The sequence below is a fragment of the Sminthopsis crassicaudata genome, chromosome 3 (assembly GCF_048593235.1).
Source record: "Sminthopsis crassicaudata isolate SCR6 chromosome 3, ASM4859323v1, whole genome shotgun sequence".
In the NCBI taxonomy this organism is placed as follows: domain Eukaryota; kingdom Metazoa; phylum Chordata; class Mammalia; order Dasyuromorphia; family Dasyuridae; genus Sminthopsis; species Sminthopsis crassicaudata.
Window position 1 is genome coordinate 462,666,195 of NC_133619.1, and position 25,857 is coordinate 462,692,051.

A 25,857-nucleotide genomic window follows, 5' to 3' on the forward strand; every position below is an offset into this window, starting at 1 on the left:
AGGGAGAGAGACAGAGGAAAGAAGAGAAGAAGAAGGAGACCAGATAGATATGCAAATATATCTGTATATGGGTAGCTCAATGGCAGAATGGACAGAATACTGGGCTTAGAATCATGAAGAATCATCTTCCTGAGTTCAACTCTTACCTCAGACATTTATTATATAACCTTGAGCAAGTCATTTAGCCTAGTTTTTTTCATCTATAAAATGATCTGGAGAAAAAAAAAAAAAAAGAATATAATTCTAGTTTTTTTTTTTTTTTTTTTTTTTTTTTGCCAAGAAAACCACAAATAGGGTCAAGGAAGCGTGAATACAACTGAAACAAACTAAAAAATGACAACAACAGTATGTCTCTCTGTGAGTAGAAGCATTCAACTTTTGTTATAAGTTGAAAATATAATAAAAGAGTAGAGTCATAGATCATTAGAGTTTGAATCTTAGAGATCATATAATTTGAACTTTTAATTTTTTATATTAGGAAACTGAATTCAAAAGAGGGAAAATGACTTGGACAAGTAAGGTCAAAGAGGGAGTTAAACAAATGACTTCTGATTCTAGGTCTAGAATGATTTTTGCTACACTAATGTATAAAACTAATATTTATACTAAGACTAGAGAATCTGAGTAAGGGCTAAATTATCTACTGACTTATTGGAGTGACTACATATGAGGCTCTATAGGAGGCAAACGACTATTAGGAGGCAAAAATCATTAAAGGCTAAAGTAGGGGTAAAGGACAGTCTAAGAGAATAAATCAAACAATGACTGGACTCTTTCCAACCCATTATAAATGCTATTATAAAATCACAAAGATCAGATTATGTTGTTTTGGCAATTTATATTGTCACTATTTCTAGTTATGTGTAACTCAGTTTAAGCATTCACTCACACACACTTTACTCACATCTCCATTCCCTTCCTTACCAATACCCATTCCATAGATGCTTTAGCCCTTGATGGCTCTTTAGACTATATAACATATATAGTTTGAGGCACTCACAGGAAGAATCAACCTCTCATCAATGTTCCAAGATGGACTACTTTCTCTGATTAGGTGGAGACCCATGAATCAGATTACCCTTTATGTTCAAGAGGAATCAAATGGAATATTGAGGAAGAAAATGATATTACAGAGGAAGAGAGCAAATTTGAAGAGGGGGGTAGAAGTTAAGGATGTGGCACTAACATATTCAGTTAATAATGTAAATACAGATATTTTATACAGAAGAAGCCATGAGAGAAAAGCAAAGAAATTCAATAGCAAAGGTTCTTCTCTCATTATTTTAATATAAGCCTTCCAGGTTCAGCAAGAGAACTAAAGAAAGTTGGTCCGAGAGAAGCTATCATAGTTCATAAAAATAAGACTGAAAAATGTGAAGAATAGTAGTAGCTACAATGCCCTCAGTCTTCCTAGAGCAACAACCTAATTAATTTCCATTACTCCCTAAAGCCACATAATTTGTCAGATATTGGTAATCTTGTGTCCTTGTGTGGACTTGTGTCCATGGGGTTTTCTTGGCAGATACTAAAGTGATTTGAAATTTTCTTCACCAGTGGCAAATAGAAGTTAAGTGATTTGCATAAGATTGCAAAGATAGGAAATTTTTGAACAAGTCATTGTAAGCAAAGGAAACTGAGTCAATATCTCCAGTGAAAATGAAGCTATTATAACAATTTTTTCAAGGCCCTAGGGAATAATGTTGCTACTCCATGTATTTCCAGAATGGCTCAAAGGATCAAATAAAAGATCTATGTGAAAACATCAAAGTCATAAGAGTAAAAACTGAAACTCTTAAAGAAGATTACTAGGGTAGAAAATTTAGAATAAAAGCCACTCTCCAAAGCAGTAGGCCCTCTGGGGGAGAGGAAGATGGGAATATAGGACAAAATTATAACTAAAAAAGGCATAGATTCAAAAATTAAACAAATCAGAAAACAAGATTAGAAGAACCCATATCATTTCTATTTTAAAAAAAGGAATTCTTAAAATGATGAAAATAAGCAAGAAAATACAGATAAAGAAAAGGCCACAAAACACTAACAGAAAGAAACCTCAAGTTTAACACATGAAGAAGCACTGTCAATTTTTAAAATCTCAAAATGAAAAAAGGAAGACAAATTGTTTGCATGCAAACAAGAAAAAATGTTTATATTACAAGGAGACTCATTCAAAACAGAACAGTATTGTCCCTTGTTTATTTTTTAAAAGAAAGGAAATGAAAAGTTAGAAAGTAACTTTTTAAAAGCACAGATCAGTTGGCACCCCAAAATACCATTCTGCAAAGCTGTCTGTGGTTCAAAACAAGGGGTTTTTCAGTAAGTGAAAATTTTGAATCATGCCTTTAACAGAATATACAAATTTAAGAAACTTAAACTCCTTCCATTAGCAATTAAAGACTGCAAAATTAATTCTTTATTTTCATTTGGTTAGTTACACATAAATATGGTTTGATTCTTAGATCTATTTATTTGACCATGATATCTCTCCATCATTAGTTTATATCTCACCTGCCTAAGTGAAAGACTGAACTGGCTTTCCCCATCAACATCTTAAATTCAACATGACTAAAACTATACTCATTACCTTTACCCTCAAAACTTCCCCTTTTCTAAACATCCTATTACTGAGCACCACAATCCTGCTGCTCTCCCGGTTTCATAATGTAGAGGTCATTCTATAATCCTCATTCTCATGTCCCCCCATCCAATTTCTTACCACATTCTATTGATCCTGTCTTTATAACACCTCCTATATTTGCTTCCTCTGGTCTATCTATCACTTCCACCACCCTGATACAAATCCTCACCTCCTCATCACCTAAATTACTGGCAATAGTTCGTTGGTTGATCTCACCTCCTAATATCTCTCCTACAGATATCATGCATCCAGTGAATTGCCAATTTTTCTAAAGTTTAAATCTAATTACATCATCCCACCTTTCTCCAAAATCACTAAATTTCAGTGACTTCCTATTACCTGCAGGATCAAATACAGAATCCTCTATTTAGCTTTTAAGTCCCTTTACAACCTGACCTCTTCCTATCTTTATAATTTTTGTTTATTTTATCTTTCTTAAACTTTATTCTCTTTTATGTTCTTTACAATCCAGTGGCCTTTTCACCATTTTTCATAGGCAAAACTCTGTCTTCTGTTTATGTATTGTCACTAGTTATTCACCATGCCAACAATGTCCTGCCCCCTAGTAGATTTTTTTTTTCCTATCATGGATCCAAATTTAGACCACACAAAGGCAACAGTTTTTTTAAGCTTTTACCAAGTGTCATATCTTAGGCAGGCACAAAGTATCACTTTTTTAAAGTTAGTTAACAGATTAACCTTCAGAAAAGAACCTCAAAGAATTCTCTAACTCTAGTTTTTGTTTTAGTTACGTTGCTTTTGTTTTTGCTATTACTTTTGTCTAAATAAACAGATGTAGATAATATATATCATGTTTTGAAATTAAAATAAAATACAGAAAATTACAAGAAAAAGCAAAGATTAATAAAAATAAAGACATGAGCACTGGGGGAAAATTCTCTCATTAAGAAATGAAGGAAATGACTAACCTTAGGAAGCTGAATTTTAAACTATCTATCTACATTAGCTGCTGTGACTAAAAGACAGTCATGACCTTTGCAGTGGCCAATCTTTGGATGATGTATTTCTGAATTTAGCTCAGATTTGACACGTGAGTGACAGGAATATCATCAGCTCATTTTTGAAACTTTTCTTCTATCTTTCTGAACATCAGTTTCCTTAATTGTAAAATGATAGGATCATAATAAATTCCCTTTAAGATCCTTTTGGTCTCATTTTTCTGCACACTTGTAAATGTATATATATATATATATATATATATATACACATATATATATATATATATATGTATATATATATATATATGTATATATATATATATATATATGTATATATATATACATATATATGTATATATATATATATATGTATATATATATACATATATATATATATGATTCAGAGAGTCATAAAAATGTTCATGGTGAAAGTAATCAAGTTCAATATCCTCATTTTACAAATGAGAGAATTATACCAACAAGAAAGGAAGTATTGGGACAAAGGTCACCCAAATAATTGAAAACAAAATCAGGGCTTAAGAGCTTTTCATTTTGCACCCCAAAAATGATCTTAAAATTAAAAATAAAATAAAATTTAAAAACCAAACTAATCATAATGAGATAACTTTTGTTCTCTAAACATACTTTGTGATTTCCTACAAATATGCTTTTCTTTTAATCACCTCCCTCACCTTCCCATCATAAAACAGTATGAATCTATTTTCACAACATAATATATTATCTCATGGCTCTAAAGTTTTCAAGGGCTCACCATTATCTACTGAAAAAAGTTTAGATTCTTTCCTCACATTCAAGAATTTCTACAGTTGATTCTAACCTACTTTTCACACTACTCAGTCTAGACAAACTTAACTATTCCTATTTTTAAGCACATTTCATGGTTTCCTATTTTTCTTGCCTCCTAATTATTTATGCTTATATTGCCCTCACATTTTTTTCTGACTAACTTAACACTCAATCTGATCAATCTAATACTATCTAATACTTAATCCTCATCTCTCCACTCCACCTATACATATTCCTACCTAATTCCATAGGCCAAGCTCAAATGACATACTACATAAATCTGCCTTGATCCTTACAGCTAGAAGTAATATTTCCCATGTGCATTTCCTGATTCTACTATTCTATTACAAATTGTGCTTCATAATTTCTATGTATATGCTTCATCTCTTCTACTAATTATAATCTTCATGAGAGCAGGGATCATATCTTTGTATTTCCAAAATACCTAGTAACTGTATTGTCATATGATAGTTTAAATATATGAATGTATAAACAAACAAATGAATAAAAACTATTCAGTGAAAAGTTAGCCAATAAGAAATTGGATCTAGATTTTTAAAATTTGAGGACACAATGGGTCTCTCATCCCTATCCAATATGAATTATGCATTCAAATATTTATTCTTCTTCTTGTATGTCCAACTACTCCATTTACAAACATGCCAAAGATAGTTACTTAAAATCAATGTACATTGAACTAAAAAGCCTTTTTGTTACTATCCATCTTTCTTTTTTAACTACAGAACATAAAGCCCAAAGATTTAAAGAGTCAAACATCACTGATCCACATAGCTGAGAACCAGTAAGGATTTACTCTGAATCTAGAAATACTGACAAGAACAGAAATACTGAAATTATAAAACACTCCATAAAAAGTGATTGGCCTAATTATTAAGGGGATTAAATGCAGCAAACATAATACTATTTAAATACAGACATGCAAATAGAGATAGGAGTTTATGTTATACAAATATCGGCATGATATGGTATTCAACAAAGTAGTGAATATTCAGATAATGACTACAAAAGGATTTAAAAGAAAATGCTACTAATTTTCTTTGGTGTCACCAGAAGAGTTTTCAGAGGAAATAGGAATTTAGACATTTTTTTTTTTTAAGGATGCTAAGAATACATGTAAGACTAACCCAAGCAAAATTACTATGCTGGAAAAAAACAAAGAAATAACAGTGGATAGAAAGGAGTAACAACATTATTGAGATCGTTGAGATTCCAGAAGAAAAAGCAGAGGGAGCAGGGAATCACTAGAAAATTATGAGAATATACATATTCAATATATTTTGTTTATTTTTATTATTATTGAGGTTAATATAATACATTCCGATCCTTCAAATTTTAATTCCATTAATCCTTCAGCTAATAATATTCACTTAAAGCAGTAATCTAAGAAGATAAGCACACTGAATGAAGGAAAAAACACCCAGATCATTCTCAATATCTCTAAATAGGAAATCAATGTGCTATAATATGAAACATTTTCTTGAATAGTATAAAATTATTTTTTTTCTTAAGTCAGATAAGCTTAGTGAACTTGGATGAATTCCAAAGCCATTTTGCTATATTTTGACCTCAAATCTTTATAAAAACGTTTTCAAGGATGATACTCAAAAGTACATTTGCAAAAATATTCTTTCTTCTGTACAAAAATATGATGCCCCAGAAAAATTCTGAGTTTCTCCCCATTAGCAATAACATGTATTCCTTTATATTCTCTTACTCCTTGTCTCTATGACAAAAGTACTAAGTAAATTTAAGTCATATAAATTCATTGATTGTTTAAAGAACAGATGTATGATTCCACTGCTGGAAGCTTGATAGGCTGTTTCTCAAAATGTTAATTATTGCTAAGGAAATAACAATCAATGAGACTGATACTGGTTGGAAAATATATAAGAAAGGTTTCTATGTACTTAAAGCTTTGAAAACAATAGAAAAAGGCATGAGGCTGGTCATCAAGGGAGGGAGTTCTGTTCCTCCATTAACTAGTGATATGATCTTAGACGGGTCAACCTCTCTGAGTCTTGGCTTCATCAACAATGATGGTGAACTATATGACCTTTAAGGTTCCTTCTACCTCTCAAATCTTATGATTATCTAGTTTCTCCATTCTAGTTATATAGTAAAAAAAATCCCAAAATAATAGAATCTTAAATTGTTTATTCCTATTGCCTCACCTGCTTCTTACAATATTATTGTTCTTATTTTATAGATTATTATTATACAGAGATTAAGATTATACATGGTGACAGAAGTGATGATAAAAGGATTCAAACTAAATTCTCAACTAACACCAAGTCCAGTGGTCCATCTGTTTCTTGTGGTTTGTCCTTTATTTTTAAGAGGACCAATGATATCACTTAGGCATCAACTGGATTTAAGTGAGGCAGAGTTATACAAACTCTTCAGCCTTTCTCTCTTTCAGAGTCATTGAAGTCCAGCAGCAAGACAATAGTTACAATGGCAATACTTAAAGATATAGTGGATGATGATGTCATCTGTGACTTCTGGCCAAGCTTCAAGTAATCCACAGTGCCTGCTTCATGGTCATTAGAACAAATTGTCCTCATCTATCTCTTCATTCTGCTGCTGGAAGAAGTCTTCACATGCTTAGAGTAGACATCTCCCTATATCATCGAAAGTTTTGAGACCTCTTCATTAACCTCAACTTGGTTTCACTCATCTGTTGAGATTTTACCAGAAAGTGGCTGCTGTGCAACTACAGCTTCTTGAAGCCACAGGATGGATGACATGTAGACACCAAAGGTGGATGAATAGCCCAGAAGAGGGCTCAGCAAGCCCTCACATCAAAAGTGATAATCCTTGCTATACCCAGAAAAGGAACATTGGGAAATGAGTGCTAAACTGCTAGCATTTTTTGTTTTTCTCCCTGGGTTATTTTTACCTTCCGAATCCAATTCTTCCTTTGCAACAACAACAACAACAACAACAACAACAACAACAACAACAACAAAATTCGGTTCTGCACATATATATTTTACCTAGGATATACTATAACATTTAATATGTATGGGAATGCCTGCCATCTAGGGGAGGGGGTGGAGGGAAGGAGGGGAAAAATTCGGAACGGAAGGGAATACAAGGGATAATGTAAAAGATTATCTATACATATGTACTGTCAAAAAATGTTATAATTATAAAATTAATTTAAAAATAAAATATAAAAAGTGATAATCCTCTCCAAACAGTCTTTAAATAGACATAAATGCTATTCAAATATTACACCTTAAAATTAAGTTTTCAATTAAAATGATAGTCTGTATTTTGTTAGAAAAATAGTTTAAATTTACTAGGGCAAAAGAAAGGGGAAAAGTTAAATTTAACTTTTTCAAAACATTGGGTTGGATGGGTAGATTAAGTGGGATAATTCAAAAGGTAGCTTCATGAGTAGGAGAAAATAATTTAACACATATGGAAAGATGTAAATATATTAAGCATACAATGGGCCTATGTTTGCTTTAAAGTATTATTACAAAAAGCCCAAATAAAAATGATTTTTTAAAACCTATGTAAAAAGGAGAATTATTTAATAAATCATGCTTTAAAACTTTGGAGAAACACAAAATATGACAGTTATCTAAGCTAATGGTAATAATTGTTCCAAGAAAATTAATGGATGCCATCAATTGTAGAATGGCTGAACACGTTATGGTATATGAATGTTATAGAATATTATTGTTCTATAAGAAATTATCATCAGCATGATTTCAAAGGGGGTTGGAGAGACTTACATGAACTGATACTAAGTGAACAGAACTAAAAGATCATTATATACAGCAACAGCAAGATTATATGACAATCAATTCTAATGGATGTGGTTCAGACCAGTTCCAATGGTCTTGTGATGAAGAAAGCCATCTGCACCCAGAGAGAGAACAGTGGGAATTTAATGTGGACTACTACATAGTATTTTTACTCTCTTTGTTGTTGTTTGCTTCCATTTTGCTTTTTCTCATTTTTTTTTCCTTTTTGATCTGATTTTTCTTGTGCAGCATATTTATGGAAATATGTAAAGAGGAAATATATATATATATATATATACATATATATATATATATATATATATTTAACATATATTGGATCACTTGCCCCCTGAGGGAGGAGAAGGAAAAAAATAGAGCACAGGTTTTTATAGGGGTGAATGTCAAAATTTTAATTATTCCCTCACAAATTAGTAGTCTTACATCTGAAGGTTATAGATTATTGGGAGTAGGATAGGTAGACCAGAGAGAAAAAAGTTTCAAATGTTACTTGCATAACTACTAGTACTTGGTACCAAAATGTAGAAACAGTCTATATTTGGATGCAATTCATTAAAACAAGGAAATTATGAAAGTTTCAGTATTACATTTTATGAAGAGAACCACAATTTTCCAGTTTGTAGTCACCCAATAAATAATTTAAATTATATATTTCTATTTTTTTTTCTACTGACTTTCTCTTGGGGGTTTTAAAGTAAGATTCAATAGTGTTTCTAAGTTCATTAAATCTGGCTTGAAATGTTTTCAAAATAATATCTAAAAATGTCAGTTCATAAAATTTATTATCATTAATTTAGCACTTTACATTTGAAAAAGTTGCTTGTTAGTTCTCGCAACAGTCCTGTAAAGTAGAATCAGGGTTTTTAGTTTCTTCCAGACAAAGAAACTGGAACATAAAAGGAATTCAATAATAACTAGAATCAGAAAGTAGTATCAGATCCAGATTTAAAGCCTGGCTTTGTCACATAAATTTACTGAATCAACCTTTCAAAAATTTCCCTAATCAAAGTTACCTAATACTAATCTCACAACATTCTATTTAATCTCTATCAATCTGGCATTTGCTCTAAGAATAATTCTTTTTAAAAATTCCTTTTTATAGAGAATATACTAGAATGGTTTGTCTCAGTGACTAATAAAATCTAGCAGCAACTTCAGCTTGAAACTCTTTGAATTATCCTTTTCTGAACTTTATCATGAGAATATTATCATCTATTAAATAGTAAATAACTGGAACACAGTGTCCTAGCCAGAGTCTAATGCATGGGCAGAAATTCTAATGATCTGTGGCCTATCCATCAGTTAACAACACCAGCATCCTTATTTGGCACTTATATTACAAAATGTTCCAGGATAACTATCACATCCTGTTCCTGGTTATGATGATGAATGACAATACTTCTTAATTCATACTCCTGATTTATACTGGTTTTTTAACCCATGTTCATTTGCATTTGGCTTCTTTGATTAGGACAGCCTATGTTTGTACAAATCTCCTCTTCAATCTCTTGAGTGTATTTTGTGGGGTACATATTGTCACAGGTGGGTTAATATATCTCCCACTGCCTTTAATCCCTGACAAGGTCACATAATGAATTGGTGACCTTTTAAAAACTAAAACATCTTAGTCACCTGTACCCTATAATGTCTACCCTTCTTGCATACAAAGGTTCCACTAATTTCCTCTTATTTTTCTGCCATTACATTCAAGACTTTAAGAGTTTCTCAGTTTTTTCAAAGTTTGGTTTTACAAATAACACAATTTGTAAGAAGAATAATCAGGTACAAAGTCTTAATTATATAACTACATAAAGGAATGTTTGCAATCTTCAGATTTTTGAAGGCATTCAGGGGGAGGGAAGGAATAAATTTTTGTGTAAGTGTTTTAACAAATATTATCTTATTTAATTCTCACAACAATTCTTTGAAATAAGTGCTATCATCATCCCCATTTTACAATTGAGGAAATAAAGTTAAAGATTAAAGTGAGCTGGCAAGGGACATACAGCTATTAAATATCTAGACTGTATCTGAACTATCCTTTGATGTGATCATTTTATTTATGTCAATAATCTTCCTCTCCCCACATTATCACCCTCATTGTCACTTTATCTCATTATATTTTGGTTATGTCTCCTTTATCACTCTTTTTTCCTCTCAACCTATTATTAGTTGTTGTTTGTTTTTTGTTGTTGTTGTTGTTGTTGTTTTTGCCTTGCTGTTCTAAATCAGATCTCAAATACCCAGAAAAAAATCTTCTTTAGTATTTTCTTCTCTAACCACAACAAACAAAAAATATCCACAAGAACCTGACAAAATATGCATGAAGTATTTCGGGTTAGGCAGTATGATGGAATAATAGGTAGCTGTGAGTGAATAGGGAAGTAAAGAATAAAAGTCATGGAATAAAAATATTTGAGAATAACGAAAACTTTATGTATCTAAAAGATAAGAAAATTATTTTACAGATTTCATTGATTGCAAGGAATTGTTGGAACTCTCTACAGAGAGGAATCTAATCAGCTTGGACAAGTAGCAAATTGTGTGAGAGGTGTGTGGGGGGGTATATATACATATTTTATTAAATTATTTACTCCTTGAGGGAAGAGATTCATCTTGGTATCAGTACTTTACTCACAGGAAGTACCCATTGAATATATGTTGAATGTGATGTTAAATATCTGAATCACAGTAAAACAAAATTATATTCTACAACTACAAAACAATGTATTAATGAGGAAATATTAAAGCCTATATTGGTTAATTATAAATTACTTAATAATTAGAACAGAATAGTTTCATCCATTCCTACAGACACAGAATGTGAATAAAAATAACTCAAAAAATGTTTTCTCAGCACCCAAGAGAAAAAAATGCTGCCAAAGCCTTATCTACTTAAAAAAATAATAATAATTGAGGAATTTTTAAAAAATAGAATGTCCAAAGAGCCTCAATGAAAGAATAAGAATAGCTAAAGTTATAATAGGTCAAATGTAAGAAGATGGATTTTAAGGACAATGAAAGACCAATTTTTCTTTTTTTTTTTTTTTTAATACAGAAGAAATTGCCAGAAGCAATGAAAGAAAATGTAGAAACCAAGTATTATTAAAATTACTGCCATATGCATTATCTGATTTGTTTTGATCTGTCACTAGGGACAGGTTGAGGGTTGCACCTAACATTTCATTGTTATGAAGACCTTTTGGTAAGAGGCTCCCTGTACCAATTTAGGTCAACAAATCTGGTGCTACTCAGTCTTAGCCAGTTGCTTCAGGTACCTAAAAATTAAATTCCTTTTATAGAATCCCTTAACCAGTGTATAAAAAAGGTCACGTGAGAATCTAAGTCTTCAGAGTCTGGCTCTCTATCATGCCATAGTACTGCTCAAACTATCTCAAAAGAAAAATAAAACAATGAAGTATTATGAAATTAGGAAAAAACAGAAATTGAATAAATAGAGCTTTATAATTTGTTAGGAGATAATTTTGAGATTTTCAATATATAAACAAATTATCCTATTTACTGGATTTTCCAGCAAAGATGCTAAAACAATGACAGTTCCAATGATCTTTATTCTGAAAAGTTACAGCAACCTGAGGAAGTACAATGAGGAGTCAAGCCAGTGACTTAACTGATACTGGTTAAGTAGATATAAAGATCTGAGGTTTTAGTTGATCCTCTAACTTGTTCAAACCTGTGTAAAGCTAAACTGAGCAAATGTTATTTGCAAATATTATTCCAAATTATAAAATTCCAAATTATAAAATTACTAGCACATATCATGTTAAATTAACTCTAAAAAAAATGATGACTATCAGGGAAAAAAATAAATTAAGACTGAGAATTATAAGATTAAAATGACATGCAGCTCTCGATTAACCAAACTAGCTTGTGTTATATGCAGTTCTCATTAGCAGTTTGCTAATTTTCTTTCACTAGTAAAGTAAGTAAGAGCACATGAACAGTGCTTGTTTCCTTTCATTTGCTAACCATAATCACATTTGTCAGTATCTTGGATACCTATGTATAAATAAACAATAATCTGGCAAGAAGTAAAAATGGAAAGAATTTTAGAGATTTTAGCTTAATCTAGATTTACTTAATTTCTCTACCACTATAGTCAAAATTTCAACCCATTTTCCCTATGGAAATTTGTATATTTATGTCAAAATATGCCTCAGATTTAAAAGGTGAATGTTTTTGAACCTACTATTCTTATTATGCCATTTTGGATATATGTCTTTGTTATGTGACAATTGTATGTTAATTTAATAGAAAGCATACTGATATGGGTTTATGAATTTACAGTGAAAGGAGTAGTAACCAGCCATTGGAAAAACTTAAAACCTAAAACAATAGTCACCCAATGGAATGCTGATCCAAATGTTCAAGTATGAATATCCTAGTGTAAGATATTGGGAAATATCCAGAAACAAGGGGAAAAATAAACACCTTTGACTTTTAATCAAATTATAAAGTTTCCAGTTCACTCAGTAAACTAAAATTTAAATATCTCAATATTAGGAATTAAGGAATGTAAGAAATTAAATATATTGAACTGTCTAGGGAAATACCTAACTAAAGTTAGGTGAGCAGAATCTGGTATCTAACAATATAAAAAATGGAGCATCACTCAAGAATGATTTCAGACTCTGAAAAAGCAATGAAATTTCTCCTCATTCTAGTTAATGCATTGTCTCTAAAACTGTTATAAAATTCATGAGTAAGATAGTCTTAAATTTTCTCTTTAAAATATTGAGTTTCTTGAAAAAAAAATTCAGCTGAATAGTGACTGAAACAGAATTTAGAAATGTTTGTGTACTTTTTTTTCAGAGTAGCTAAACTCTGGTATAATAAAAAAAGTTTACAGAAAAACAAAAATTTGAATAGTATATATGTTAATTTTAGAAGATACTCTGAAACATCCTCTAAATGTACTTTTCCTTAAACTTAAATCTCTCACCAACTGCAAAAAAATAAAATTAAAAATAAAAAAAAATCCTAAATAAGAAATTCGGGCTTGCCAAATACTTTTTTTTAACATTTAAGAATAGAAAGGGAGAAAAGTTGTCAATCTGACATCTTAAAAGATTCTTATTACCACAAGCTCCTTGATGGCTTCATGCAAAACAAGAAAGTACTCACCTTTGGTATTCTAATGTAAAAGATGACAATTAATTAGTTAATGAAAAAATACGCAGAACATAAATGTTGTATATAGTCTCATTCCCTAATCTGGTCTCATATATTCAATAATCAGAATTCCTAATGAAAGGTTCTTTAGACTGATGGGAGAAAAAAAAAAAAAAAGTTTAACTCACATTCCAGATCAATACACTCATTATTAATAAATACTTGCTAATCTATTAACAAGTATGCTGGTGATGTCCTATGTCTTGAATTCAACTTTCATTTGTCATTTTTTTGGAGCTATGAAACCATAAACCACAAGAGAACAATAAATAAAAAAAAAAAACAAACAAACAAAAACTTATCTGGTATCTGTTCTCTAAGCTGTGATAACTGTGATAAGCTGTGGTAACTATCAGTTCAACAAATGAACTAAAAGCCACTTGAAATTTATCTCAAAAAGTATTAATGAATAAAACATATCTAAAAAAGCATTTGAGAAGAGTGAGATCAATGGCTGGCTTTGAAATCAGTAACACCAGAGATAAAGGTACACCTCAGATGCTTATCATCTGTTTAACTATAGACAAATAACTTAACCTTTTAGCTCCCCCCAGGCAACTCTCACAAAGTACAAGTTACAGAGAAATTGTTCATCTACATACATGAGGGGAAGGAGTTGTCAAATTGGGAGTTCCACAAACCAATAAAATATTAGATCTAAATGTATTATTATTGAAAGAAAAAAAAATCAACTTTAGTTATAATAAAAACTAAATCATCTAACTTGTCAATTGCATCATTTCAAGAAAGAAAACCCAAATAGGAAGTCATAATTAAAAATTTTAAAAAATTCATATTGCCCAAAAAGTAAAATCCAATATAAATTAATAGAAATCTTTACTTATAAAGTATTTTAAACCGAGTTTTTGTTTCCTGAAGCACTGACAACCTGGATGGACATCTAGTGAAAAATGCTATGTGATCAAAGATCTTAACTCTTTGCATAAATCAACATTTATTTGTTTCTGCAATTCTTTATTTTTCCTTAATTCTGTTTCATTCACAAGTAATCACTCTTTAAGACCTTTTATATGATATGTACAGTGCTACCTCAAGGGCCAATACTATCATCTCTTTATAGGTAATGAAATGGCAGGATAAGTGACTGTCCAGAGGGCAAATAGCAAGTCATCCAGATAACTACAATTTAGAGCTGTCTAAACAACAATTCTCACTTCAATTGATCCTTAGAATTAGAGTTTTGAAGAGATAGTAAGAGAAGCAAGAGAAGAACATCTTTCTTTAAACTTAAATAAGTTAGGGTTATGAGGAAATGATAAATCTAAGTTCAGTGGATAAACTTGGAGATTACCTTATCTAGTAAGAAAAGGTAGAAGATACACTTTCTTTTAAGAAAAACAATGATGCATAGTAAAACAACTTCTCTAATGTCCTTGTACCAATTCTCATCCTTCAATAAAATCACTTAAACAAGGCATTAGTATATTGTTTTAAAAACGACTTGTACAATAACTGTATGACAATACTAATGTATACTATTGTTTTAAAAAATTAACTTCAAAAAAATTTTTTAAAATAAAAAGTTAACTTCATATATATGGATAATTTTTTCAGGGACAATCAAGTACAAAGCACAAAGGCAACTTTCCATGAAACTTAGGTACCAATTAAGATGTACTTTTCTATCTCAAAGGATATTCCTGATTTACATTTTAAAATGAACAATAAAACACCTTGTAAGGATCTGTATCAAATTTAAGCTATTTTACATCAATATTTTGATATATGTTATATATATATGTATATGTGTGTATGTATGTATGTATGTATATGTATGTATATGTATATATGTATATACACACTTCATTTTCATTATATCACCTTAGTTTTCCAAATAGCATTCAAGAGAAGTATAATTAAAATGGAAACAAGTTACAAGTTATCATTTTCATTTATAATAACCATTTGAGACTCAGTAGTTTTTTGGGTCCAATTTTTAGCAAGCAATATCAAGAACAAAAAAAAAATTGGAAGAAATAAAATATTGATATGGATACAGTGATATTTTATCAAGTATCTATTTTTTTACTCACCAGTTGTTTCCACAATGCCTTCTAGGATGACGACAATCTCAAACTGTTCAGCTTGCATGCTTCTCTGGGATAGGTCATAGAAGGGGCTTTTGGCATCGATCACGTGGCAAATTGTGAGGGGGGAAACAAGAAAAAGTTGATCTGCCCCTGTACTAAAACCTACATCCAGTTCAAGTTGGTCAAGGGGGAGGAACTCACCCTCAGGTGTCTGTCGAGACTAGACAAGCACACAGAAAAAGAGAAGAAATCACCACTAGTACTGCAATGTTCAAAGTATTCTAACAACAATTCACATCTCTGCCAACATTCTGCCCTATCAATCATCTGTAACAACACCAAACAAATCATTATATGGCTGTATGATAGCAAATGGGCAGAAGCTACATATTGTTCACGTAGAAAATATATGCAATATTTATGATATAATAAAATAAAGAGAACCTCCGATCAGTAATTGCATCTGGTTGCAATGCTAATTACAAGATCATGTCTGTCTTGTGAAATTAAGCCTAATGTAATTAAGCTCCCTCCCTCATGAATTTTGGGATGAAAAAAAAGTATGTCCCCAAAATGGTTCTTGATTAAAAAAAAACATAACATGGGCTAATATAATACATAAAAATGCATGGCACCTCACTGTCAAAAAAGTTCTTATTTGTTTTTTGAGGGGGGGTTGCAATTAGATATATAACTCCTGTCCAATATTTCAAAGCAGAAAAGTTATTAAATTATGACAATACTTCAATAAAATTCAGTAAAATCACAAATTTAAAGTCATAAAAATAATCAGAAAATTGGTGGAAATCAAAGATGAGGTTCTAACTTATTTGACAATTAAAAAAAAGCAATGAAAATGATACATATAATAGAGAAATGAGGAAAAATTTGTTTTTTTCTCTTAAAAGTTGTTATATATATATATATGTATATATATACATATATATATATACATATATATATATATATATATATATATATATATATATAGTGGGGTATCCAATATAAAAAAAAAAAAAAACGGTTAATTTTGCTAGGGGTTTTCAGAACAATAACAAATTTGTTTCAGAGCTTTTAAATTTACTATTTAAGAATGTTAAGAAAGGAAATTCACTTGTGAAGATCTTTATTCCTTTGAAATCTACTTAACCAAAACATGATTTTGATAGTGCTACATTACTTAAATGAGAAATCAGTTAACAGTAGATTTCTATACAGCAATCATTACAAAATAAAATAAATTCCAGTGAAAGGAATAGTTTATAATGACAAATGATCAAAATTCATTTGTCCACAATCAAAAATTGTCATGGCAAGTCTAGCAAAAATAAATGCAAAGATGTCAGTAGATTCAAAACAGAAGATACTGTCTCTTCCTTTCCATTTCATTTTACTTTCATTATTAAAGGGAAGACAAGGGAGCTTAACAAAAGGCAGAAACGTTTGTTTACTGATTGAGAAGGGATGATGGGCTAAGAGGAATAATATGGTAGTCACTAATTTTTTTAAAGTGTTTCGGACCCCATTAACTGTGAGGGTTGTTTTTTTTTTTGAAGGGAGAGGGGGTATATACCATATATATGTGGTAGAACAAAATGGTAGAAAGAATGTTTTTCTCTTGAGTTGAGAATCAAGAGATATAACTCATCTTATAGATGCGCAAATGATATATTCCCATTATACATGATCAAAACAAATTTTAAATTTAAAAAAAATTACTACAGGGGCAGCTAGGTGGCGCAGTGGATAGAGTACCAGCCTTGAATTCAGGAGGACCCGAGTTCAAATCTAATTTCAGACACTTAACACTTCCTAGCTGTGTGACCCTGGGTAAGTCACATAACCCCAGCCTAAGGGGGGGGGGGGGGAACACACACACACCAAAAAATATGACTACATAAGAACTCATCCTAGAAACAAGGAAGTGTTTCAAATTGGTAATGGCCTAATTTGGCAGAGACCATCAGGATTAATATGGGCCACAAAAGAAGTATAGTGCTCCAATATAGTGTGACTGCTGTCCATTGACAATAGATAACACAATTGTAAAGAAAAGTACTCAAGAAATGGATTAGATATACCTAATTAGCCTTTGACATTCAATAGCTAGACTGAATGAAGTAACCCATAATTATGATTGAGAATGAAAACTCATTACAAAGCCTGTTTGTCAAAAAAATATGAATGAAAGTATTAAGCTTTCTTTTAAAAAATAGATTTGCTCATTCTGTCACTTTAGAAATTCACCAATTCTTTATCCTCAATTTTCATAAAATTAGTACTAACAAAAATATTTTTTCTAAAAAAATATTCTGACATATTTTTAAAAAGAGGTGCTATACAAACACAAGGCATCATTATTATTACTAGTGGTACCAGATAACACTAAATTAGGGAAACTAAGGTTGACTACATAAAAAATTAAAGAGTTTCCTGACAGCTCTATTCTCTTAAAAACATGTCTGGTCCCTCAGAATATTCCCAATCTTCTATACATATTTTTGTAGACAACCTTATCCATGATATACAACCTTTAAAAAAATCTGAAATAATACTTAATTTATCTGGCATATTGGAAAATGAAATGTTGCAAAAAGGGAACAACTCAAATAAATGAAGGAGTTGGATTTGATGATCCTTAAGGTCTTTTGAGCTCTAAGTTTATGATCCTCTACCTGGACTTTTTTAATTGAATCATTCCCCATCTTTTTAAAACAGATGTCATGAACAGGATTTCCTTTCATTCCATTTATCTGCTCAGAAACTTTGAAAAGTACTTCTATTATCCAGAGAATAAATGACAAACTCTTCAGCCTAAACATTTAATATCTTCCATAATCTATCTACCTTTTATACCTACCAATCTCCTTCAACCTAATTTTTTTTTACTTTATCTCACACTACTTACATATTCATAAATATAAAAATAGAAGAAAATATCATGTCCAATCCCCTAATTTTATAGTTAACTAAGATCAAGGGAAGCTAAATGACACATTATGGTCACAAAAAGGTCAAAGATAGAATTTGAATCCAGGCCCTTTAATTCCAGATTCAGGAGGCTTTCCCTCTCATTATTTATTCTATATTCCAGTTAAAATGAATTGCCCTGATTTTTGCCCTGGTTTATCTTGCTTGCATGCTTTTATGTACATTATGTTTCATGCCTTACACCCCTGAAAAAGGGGTGCTGAAATCCCTCCTTTGTTTCAAGATCTGTCATATGGAGGAAGTGAATAGCCCCCAACTGAAAGTAATCCCTCTTGTGGTCATGATTGCTTTCATTATTTTAAATTTTTTTGTTGTTTTAACTTTTCCTCAGTGTTCATCAAATTCTCCCTTGTCTCGTACTCATATACATATATTAATTTTCTTATTTTCCATTCCTCATCTTTGAAGATAAGGATTCTATCATTTAAAAAATCTTCTATCTCATGCACTTAGTGTAATGCCCTGCCCACTTAACCTTTTCTTTATCAGTCATCATATTATACATTATTATTTTCATATTCAGTCATATCTTATTTTTAGTTTGGTTATTTCCTCTCTTCTTATCAGGCTGTCAAATAACCTTTTTATAAGATTAGTCTCTTTTTATTTTGTTATTTTGGTAGAGAAAGTTAAGCTTATTAAGAATAGTTTATTAAGATAATTAAGCTTATTAAGATTGTTACTAAAAAAGGAGGGGAATAAGATGCTCTGTCATAACTTTGTATTATAGAACTTTTGCATGAGGATAAAAATAATGTCTACCACTATGAATTTATTTGCATTAATATTCAATCACATATTAATTTTTGTAATAATCTAAACAAAACCATTCCAAATAAATTGATTTTAGAATAAATGAGAAAGCCATTGATGTTAATGTCAATTTCTACTCTCTTATGTGAGCTATTTTATTCTTTATAAGAATGTCATTGATTTGTTGCTAGACTATATTATCTTAGTTTTTATAGCTTTATTGACTCCCCAATTTGAAAAGAAAATTAGAATTTAAAACTGAAGACTTAATGTTTATTTTTGTGTACTTCAAGTTTATAATAAATGTAAAATGGTTGAAAAGTTAGAAAATTCACAATTTGCAATGTTAAACAACTATTTTTTCCACTTAATTGATTATCTAAAGGTATTTGGATTCAGTATGAAATTGAAAGAGAAGAGTTACTAAGATAGAAATTTGTGACCTTGCAAATTCTAAGAGTTTATAAAAATATTCAATTAATTAAAAATCAATAGAGTAATTGGCCACATGGGATTATAAGTCATAAAATATTAAGTCTGGAAGAAACCTCAGAATTAATTAGGATCAGAGCTTTCCTCAAATGGAGTAAGAAGCTGAGTCCAGAAAAGTGATTATTTGAGATGGCCTAAGTAGATATCCTTGCATCTGCGACCTGAACCCATGCCTTCAATGCTTTTTCCATTATACCTTGGCCCCTGCTAACATACCACTATGAATTTTCTTTATAAATGTTTATTTCCAGTGATATGTTTGCAAGCAGATTATGTAAAAAGAGGAAAATACTAACTTCTTAAAAATTAAGCTTATTGTATACATCAAAAATAACTATATAAATCACCAGGGATGATGTAAATTGAATTCTTTAGGGTTTTAAATAGAAGTCCTTAAAAGTGACCTTTAGTTATGATTTCTTTAATTTTCCAATAAAAATTACTGCCACCTATTTACATTTTATTTTATGTGTGGGTCCATGTATCAGCATTAATTTAGCATCACTTTTTTATGTAATCAAACATTAAGTTGTGATGAACACAGATATAAACTACAGCAACACTTTAAATTTTCAAAGGAGCAACAAAACAACAAATAAGTGAATTCATGACACCAAACCCTTGTTTCTATCAGGGGCAAAAAGAAGGCACCAAAGATAAAGAAAATGTTGGAGGCTGACTCTAAGGATAACTTTGCTTAACTCTTCATTTTAGAAACTAAAACTTAAAAGACGCCAAGTAAGTACTAAAGGGTAAACAACAAAATTAGAGGGAAATATGTCTCACCCTTGCCTGTTTCTGCTTTTCTTCTGGGAGCCACATGACAATGAATCTACCTATGCTTAATCTGCAAGACCCCTCTCTGTCATAGTGTCTGTTGATCTAAGAGGTCAGGCTACTCAGCTTTTGCCAATAATGATATATCTAAAATACATTATTGCTCTTCGTAAAGACCTCCAATAAAAATTAATTTGTCAATTTAATTTATATTCGGTATAATGTAAGGTAAATTGCTACCTTCCAACCACCCATTTCTCCATTTCTCATCTATACTGCTATACTATATGTTTAATCTAGTTTCTACAATTCTTCCTCCTCCATAAAAAATGTCAAGAACAGATCTCTTCATCTTTTTTATTATGTGTATATTCTTCCTCATGGCAATATCTCTGTCATAATGGGTGGCCTACAGAGAGAGGACTTCTTACTCTTTCATTTGTCATTATACTTTTCCACCCTTAAAACATTTAATAGGTACAAGGAGAAGCCCAGGTAAGCAGAGAAAAGGAGCTACTTTGGGCTGGGATTTTAAATATGAACAATCATTAGAAATAAAGAATGAAATATACTAGGGCAAGGATCAAGATAAGAATAAAAAATTAGTATACCAATAAAGCTGAAAGTAGACATGGCACTAGGATAGCACCAAGAAGAAAATAAACTAAAAAATTTGAAGTATATTATTTTATTCATTCGAACCATAAATGTGCATGGCATTATATGGTTCTGTATGTCTTTTATCTGTCTATACTAAAAATGTCATACACACATTTTCTACTATATCTTTAATCTAGTTACTACTGTAAGGAAATATTTTATGTCTCATCAAAGATAAGACATATAATAATTTCAATTAATTAATTAATTTATTGACCTCAGCAAATAATCTGTACTTTATATCTTGTCTCCATATATTTGAAAACATATATTGTGTCTCCAAAGGTCACATGAATTTTCAGAGAAAACAAACTAGATCATCTTTTTTAATAAAATATCAGGAAGGGTAAGTTTTCTTTCTCTCTTACCACATCACCCTGCTGCTGACTAAATATACTTCCACTCCTGCTGTTTAATCTATGCCCTTCTCTTTTCTTTCCTTTTTGCGTCTTTCACTTTTAGCTCTTTTTGTGGAAGTAGGGATCTTTATTTCCATTTTTTTTAGCTCAGACTTTATGCTAGGATACAAGGTCTTGTCTTCCCTAATATCTACTTTTGAAAAGCTTACTGTTTAAAAACAAAAACAAAAACAAAACAAAATCCTTCAATTTAAAAAGTAAAATCTTGCCTTTTCGTGCACACATGTAGGAGTAATGAAAATGAATCCTGGTCACATAAGAACCAACCTACTTTAAGTAGACAATGTAACTTATTGGAGAATTCAATATCAGATCATTCCTAACCCCCTTCCCCAGGGTCTTTGATCTTTATACAATACTTTTATTGATAATTTGAATGATGAGGCCAAGGTATGGCAAACCAATCAAAAATGGAGTTAAGTTCTCTCAGCATATTAAAAGAAAGAAAGGCACTATTTGTGATCTACTGAAGAAAATTAGTTTAAGAATAAAAAATAAAAGCCCTTTTATGAAGGAAAGGGCATTAAGATAACCAGGAATAGATAAATTGATAGTTAGAAATGATTTCAAACTAGCATGATGTTAGAATCATAAAAGAAGGTGCATGATGTAGAAGTGCTACTGATATAATTAAATTGAAATTGACTTGATACTATTTTAGATTTCTATATTATAATAAAATAGACCTCTGCCTCTAGAGTTAAAGGATCTGAGCTTATTATTTTCTGTGTGATTCTAAAAATCACTTAACTTCGGTGGGTTTCAGTTTTTTTTTCCAACTATAACATCAGGAGATAGACTAGATGACTTCCAAAGTCCCTTCCATCTTTTAATGTAGAATACAATGAATGATTTTCAAAAAGTACATTTGCTAAACACTGAAACAAGTTACTTCTTTAGGGCACTGAAATTATTCTTCTGATAACTATTAATAATGCAAAAAGCATTCAAAATAATAGTCCAAGATGTTGTCTTGCTCTTAAGAGATTTGACTAGGGGATCATATGAGGCTCTTTAATTTCAACACAAAAACGCCACAGTCCAATGACTTTTCACTGCATAGGTGCACTTTTCTTCCTCTAGTCCCTTCAATTAGAATAACCCCCTTTTCATAACTTCCAGTGACTGGCTAAATTCAGTTGATATAGTTTTCCACCTTGCCTTTTGCTAGAGGTAAAAATCAACCATGTTATTCTAGAGCAACTGGAGAGGGATGAAAGTGTAGAAAATCCTATTGATTAAAGTAAAACATTTTTCCCCTTAGCAGATGATTTTAGATACAGTAAAGCAGAATGAGCCAGATAATTAAATGAAAAGTCTACCTTTGAAAGGGGTAGAGAATGCATTTTTATTCTTCAGATAAATGAAGACACTTTTGGAACAAGTGAAAAAAGAAACAGACCAAAAAAAAAAAAAAAAAGAAAGGGGTAGAGAATGCATTTTTATTCTTCAGATAAATGAAGACACTTTTGGAACAAGTGAAAAAAGAAACAGACCAAAAAAAAAAAAAAAGAGTTGAAATTAGCTTCCATAAAGAACCAGGGAAGGCAAAGGCATCATAGGCAGGAAAAATTTCCAGCTAGCAAAGATAAAAATCTTTGTATAGTTGGGGCTTATTTTCTCTGGATTCTAAAACTCTCTATAACAAGATCAATTATCAAAACAGAATCAGACATTTAGCAAATAACAAAATCTTTATAAAGAAGAAAGTGGTTTGGTTTAGGTAACATCAAGGATATATAATTGTCACAAAAATATATTTTTTTCCTTTCATGTCTTTAGAACCTGCATCTTTTCTCTTCAAATTGTAAATAAAAACTAATACACATTTCCAAATATAGAGATTCAAAGTTGGCTATAAATTTTGAAATAGCTTTGGGTTATACTTAAGCTATAATTCACTGCTTGAATCTTTATAGAAACAAAATTTGACCTAAATCATAAGTAAACATTTTGTGTGGTATATTTTTAAAATGAAGTTAGTCCTTAAAGGTCACTTTCCAGTACACTTCGAGACAACTACTGACAACTACTTATCAAAACACAAGTCCACTTTCAGTTCTGAGGGGGAAATGTTACTCCATGATTTAATAAAATCTAAGACTAATTTAAACTTTTCAGATTGTGTTTAAATTAAGGCAATTACAGTAAATTTTGACCTCAAATGAACTACTATAATTGGCTGGGTGAAATGCTGCCATTGGTCACCATTTCAGTAAACATTCTTCCCATAATTCTGCAAAAAATTCATCCCCTATGTAAATATTCCCCTTCTTCTGCATCACTTCTATCTCTCCATTCTTCAGCATCTCAACAATCAAAAGGATATAAAAAGACCATTGAATTATATGACCTTGTATTTATACAGCACCTTGATCCAAGTTGTAAAAATTCTTAAAAATTAGGTCCTCAAACAAGGCACTACTAATGTATTATAAAACTTGATGATCTAAAGTAGAGTTGCCTAAGATCCCAGTTGCACTTCAAAAAAGAACATACTTCTACCTGAGGAAGCAGAAGTAAGCCATAAACTGATCATGTACAGATTTCAGTGTTTTGCTAACTTTTAAAAACTTGTACATATTCTTATACATTTATTTACAGTGATTTTCCAAATCTCTTTCTTATAATCATTTTATGAATAATTTGTTTTTTAACAAAATGTTTAAATGAAATCATTTGGATAAAACTGGAAAATGTCCATAAATGTTTAATACACATTTTTCATTTCAGTGAGGCCCAGATAAGACAGAACTGTGCTTCAACTACTGAAAGGGAGATTTAGGTGGCACAGAAAACAAAAGTATTGCCTAAAAGATAAATACGTTAAACATTATTCACTTTTATCCAGTGTAAGGAGACTCTTCTCTGCAATTCTTTAATATAAGAATTCCATTTTCTGCCTGGGGATTATCTTATGATACAGTACTAGATAAAGGGAAGGAAATGGAGGAGATGGCCACTCAAGGGACTATCTATGATTATTTTTGAAGCTGTATGAAAATAAATAAATGTTTTAATACAAATGTTTATATGTATATTATCCACATACATATGTCAAACCAAGTTACAATTATAACAAAATAAAAAAAGATTCAAAATCCACAAGAAATGGCTCACTTATTCAAGCAAGAATTAAGAAAACAAAATTTCAAAGTCCTTTAAAAATGTGGACAAGCTGAGGAGCACAGCCTAAATTGCAACACAGAAGACATGACTCTTACATATTACAATTAAAATAACTGAAAATCTTTTCAATGTTCACTAGGTGAGCTTTTGGATAAAAATGTAGAGAGGCTTAGGAAAAACAATGTATCCTTAGATAATGGTGGGTATTTAATCTTTAGAGGAAAATGCTCAAATTAAGTGATTAATATATTTTATTTTATTACATTTAATTCTGAAACTGGCTTCAGCTGACTATCTTTTTTTAATTAAATATTATACTGAGGGTCTTCTAATTTTTTTCAACTTCATCATATCTGACAACTACCTTTTGGAAACAATGAATTTAAAATCACTCACATAGGCTAAATTGATTTTAATTCTAGTGTTCCAGAGCCTAATTGGGCAACTGCCATAAAAGGACAGCTGTGTCTCTTGTTTGCTCTAGTGCCCTCTAAAGACAAAATGGGCATAATCATAATCACTCCATAGGCAATTTATTTTAGTCATTTAAGCTGCTGATGTTAGGAACCTTCTTTAATCGATAAAGAAAAGCTTCAACTACAAATTGTAATTGACAAAGCTCCATGGAAACACTCAATTTAAAATCTACAGAGGCACTAATGGGAGGTAGGTAGTCAAAGTTTCAAAAAAGTCTTTCAATTTTACTCTGAAAGAACTTCTAAAACTTAAAATAGAGACTGGAAAAAGCTAACAGGGTCAGATAGAGGCGAAAGTGGACTTTGTTGTTGTTGTTGTTGTTGTTTTGGGGTTTTTTGTTTATTTTTGCTTAGTTTTTGTCTTTCCTCTCTACTACCCTCTCCTGTCCTCCCTTCTAGGAAAAGAAGATCAAAAAGTTGTTTTTGTTTGTTTGTTTGTTTTCTCTTTTTTATGGGAAAATGCCAGCCCCAAATAAAAGTGATGCCAACACCAGTTTTTTCAAAACTAAAAGCTGTGGCCAGTTTAACAACTCACATTTAGTAGGACAAGGTATAGAAAACAAATTTAAAGTGTTGTGAAGGAAAAGAATTAAAGGGAGAAAAAACAAACAGCAAACCAAGCACACAATTGCCTCTGAGTTTTGGAAAGGGGGCCCAAAAGCTGCTCAGATAAAGTGTTATTATTTCAGAATAGGATACATCCTCCCAAACTGAA

The 25,857-nt window shown here is 30.9% G+C and overlaps 1 protein-coding gene across 3 annotated transcripts in view; it reads right to left on the minus strand.

Annotated features, from left to right (window-relative positions):
• Positions 1 to 25,857, minus strand: part of KCNJ3 (potassium inwardly rectifying channel subfamily J member 3) — a 222,798-nt gene that overhangs the window by 194,848 nt on the left and 2,093 nt on the right. For 2 of the 3 annotated variants that reach the window (XM_074303425.1, XM_074303426.1), the window contains exon 2: positions 15,449 to 15,665. The exons of the other annotated variant lie outside the window; for it this stretch is intronic. In XM_074303425.1, the coding sequence (XP_074159526.1) occupies positions 15,449 to 15,665 (217 nt within the window). The remainder of the gene's footprint in view (positions 1 to 15,448; positions 15,666 to 25,857) is intronic. 3 annotated transcript variants of the gene reach the window in all.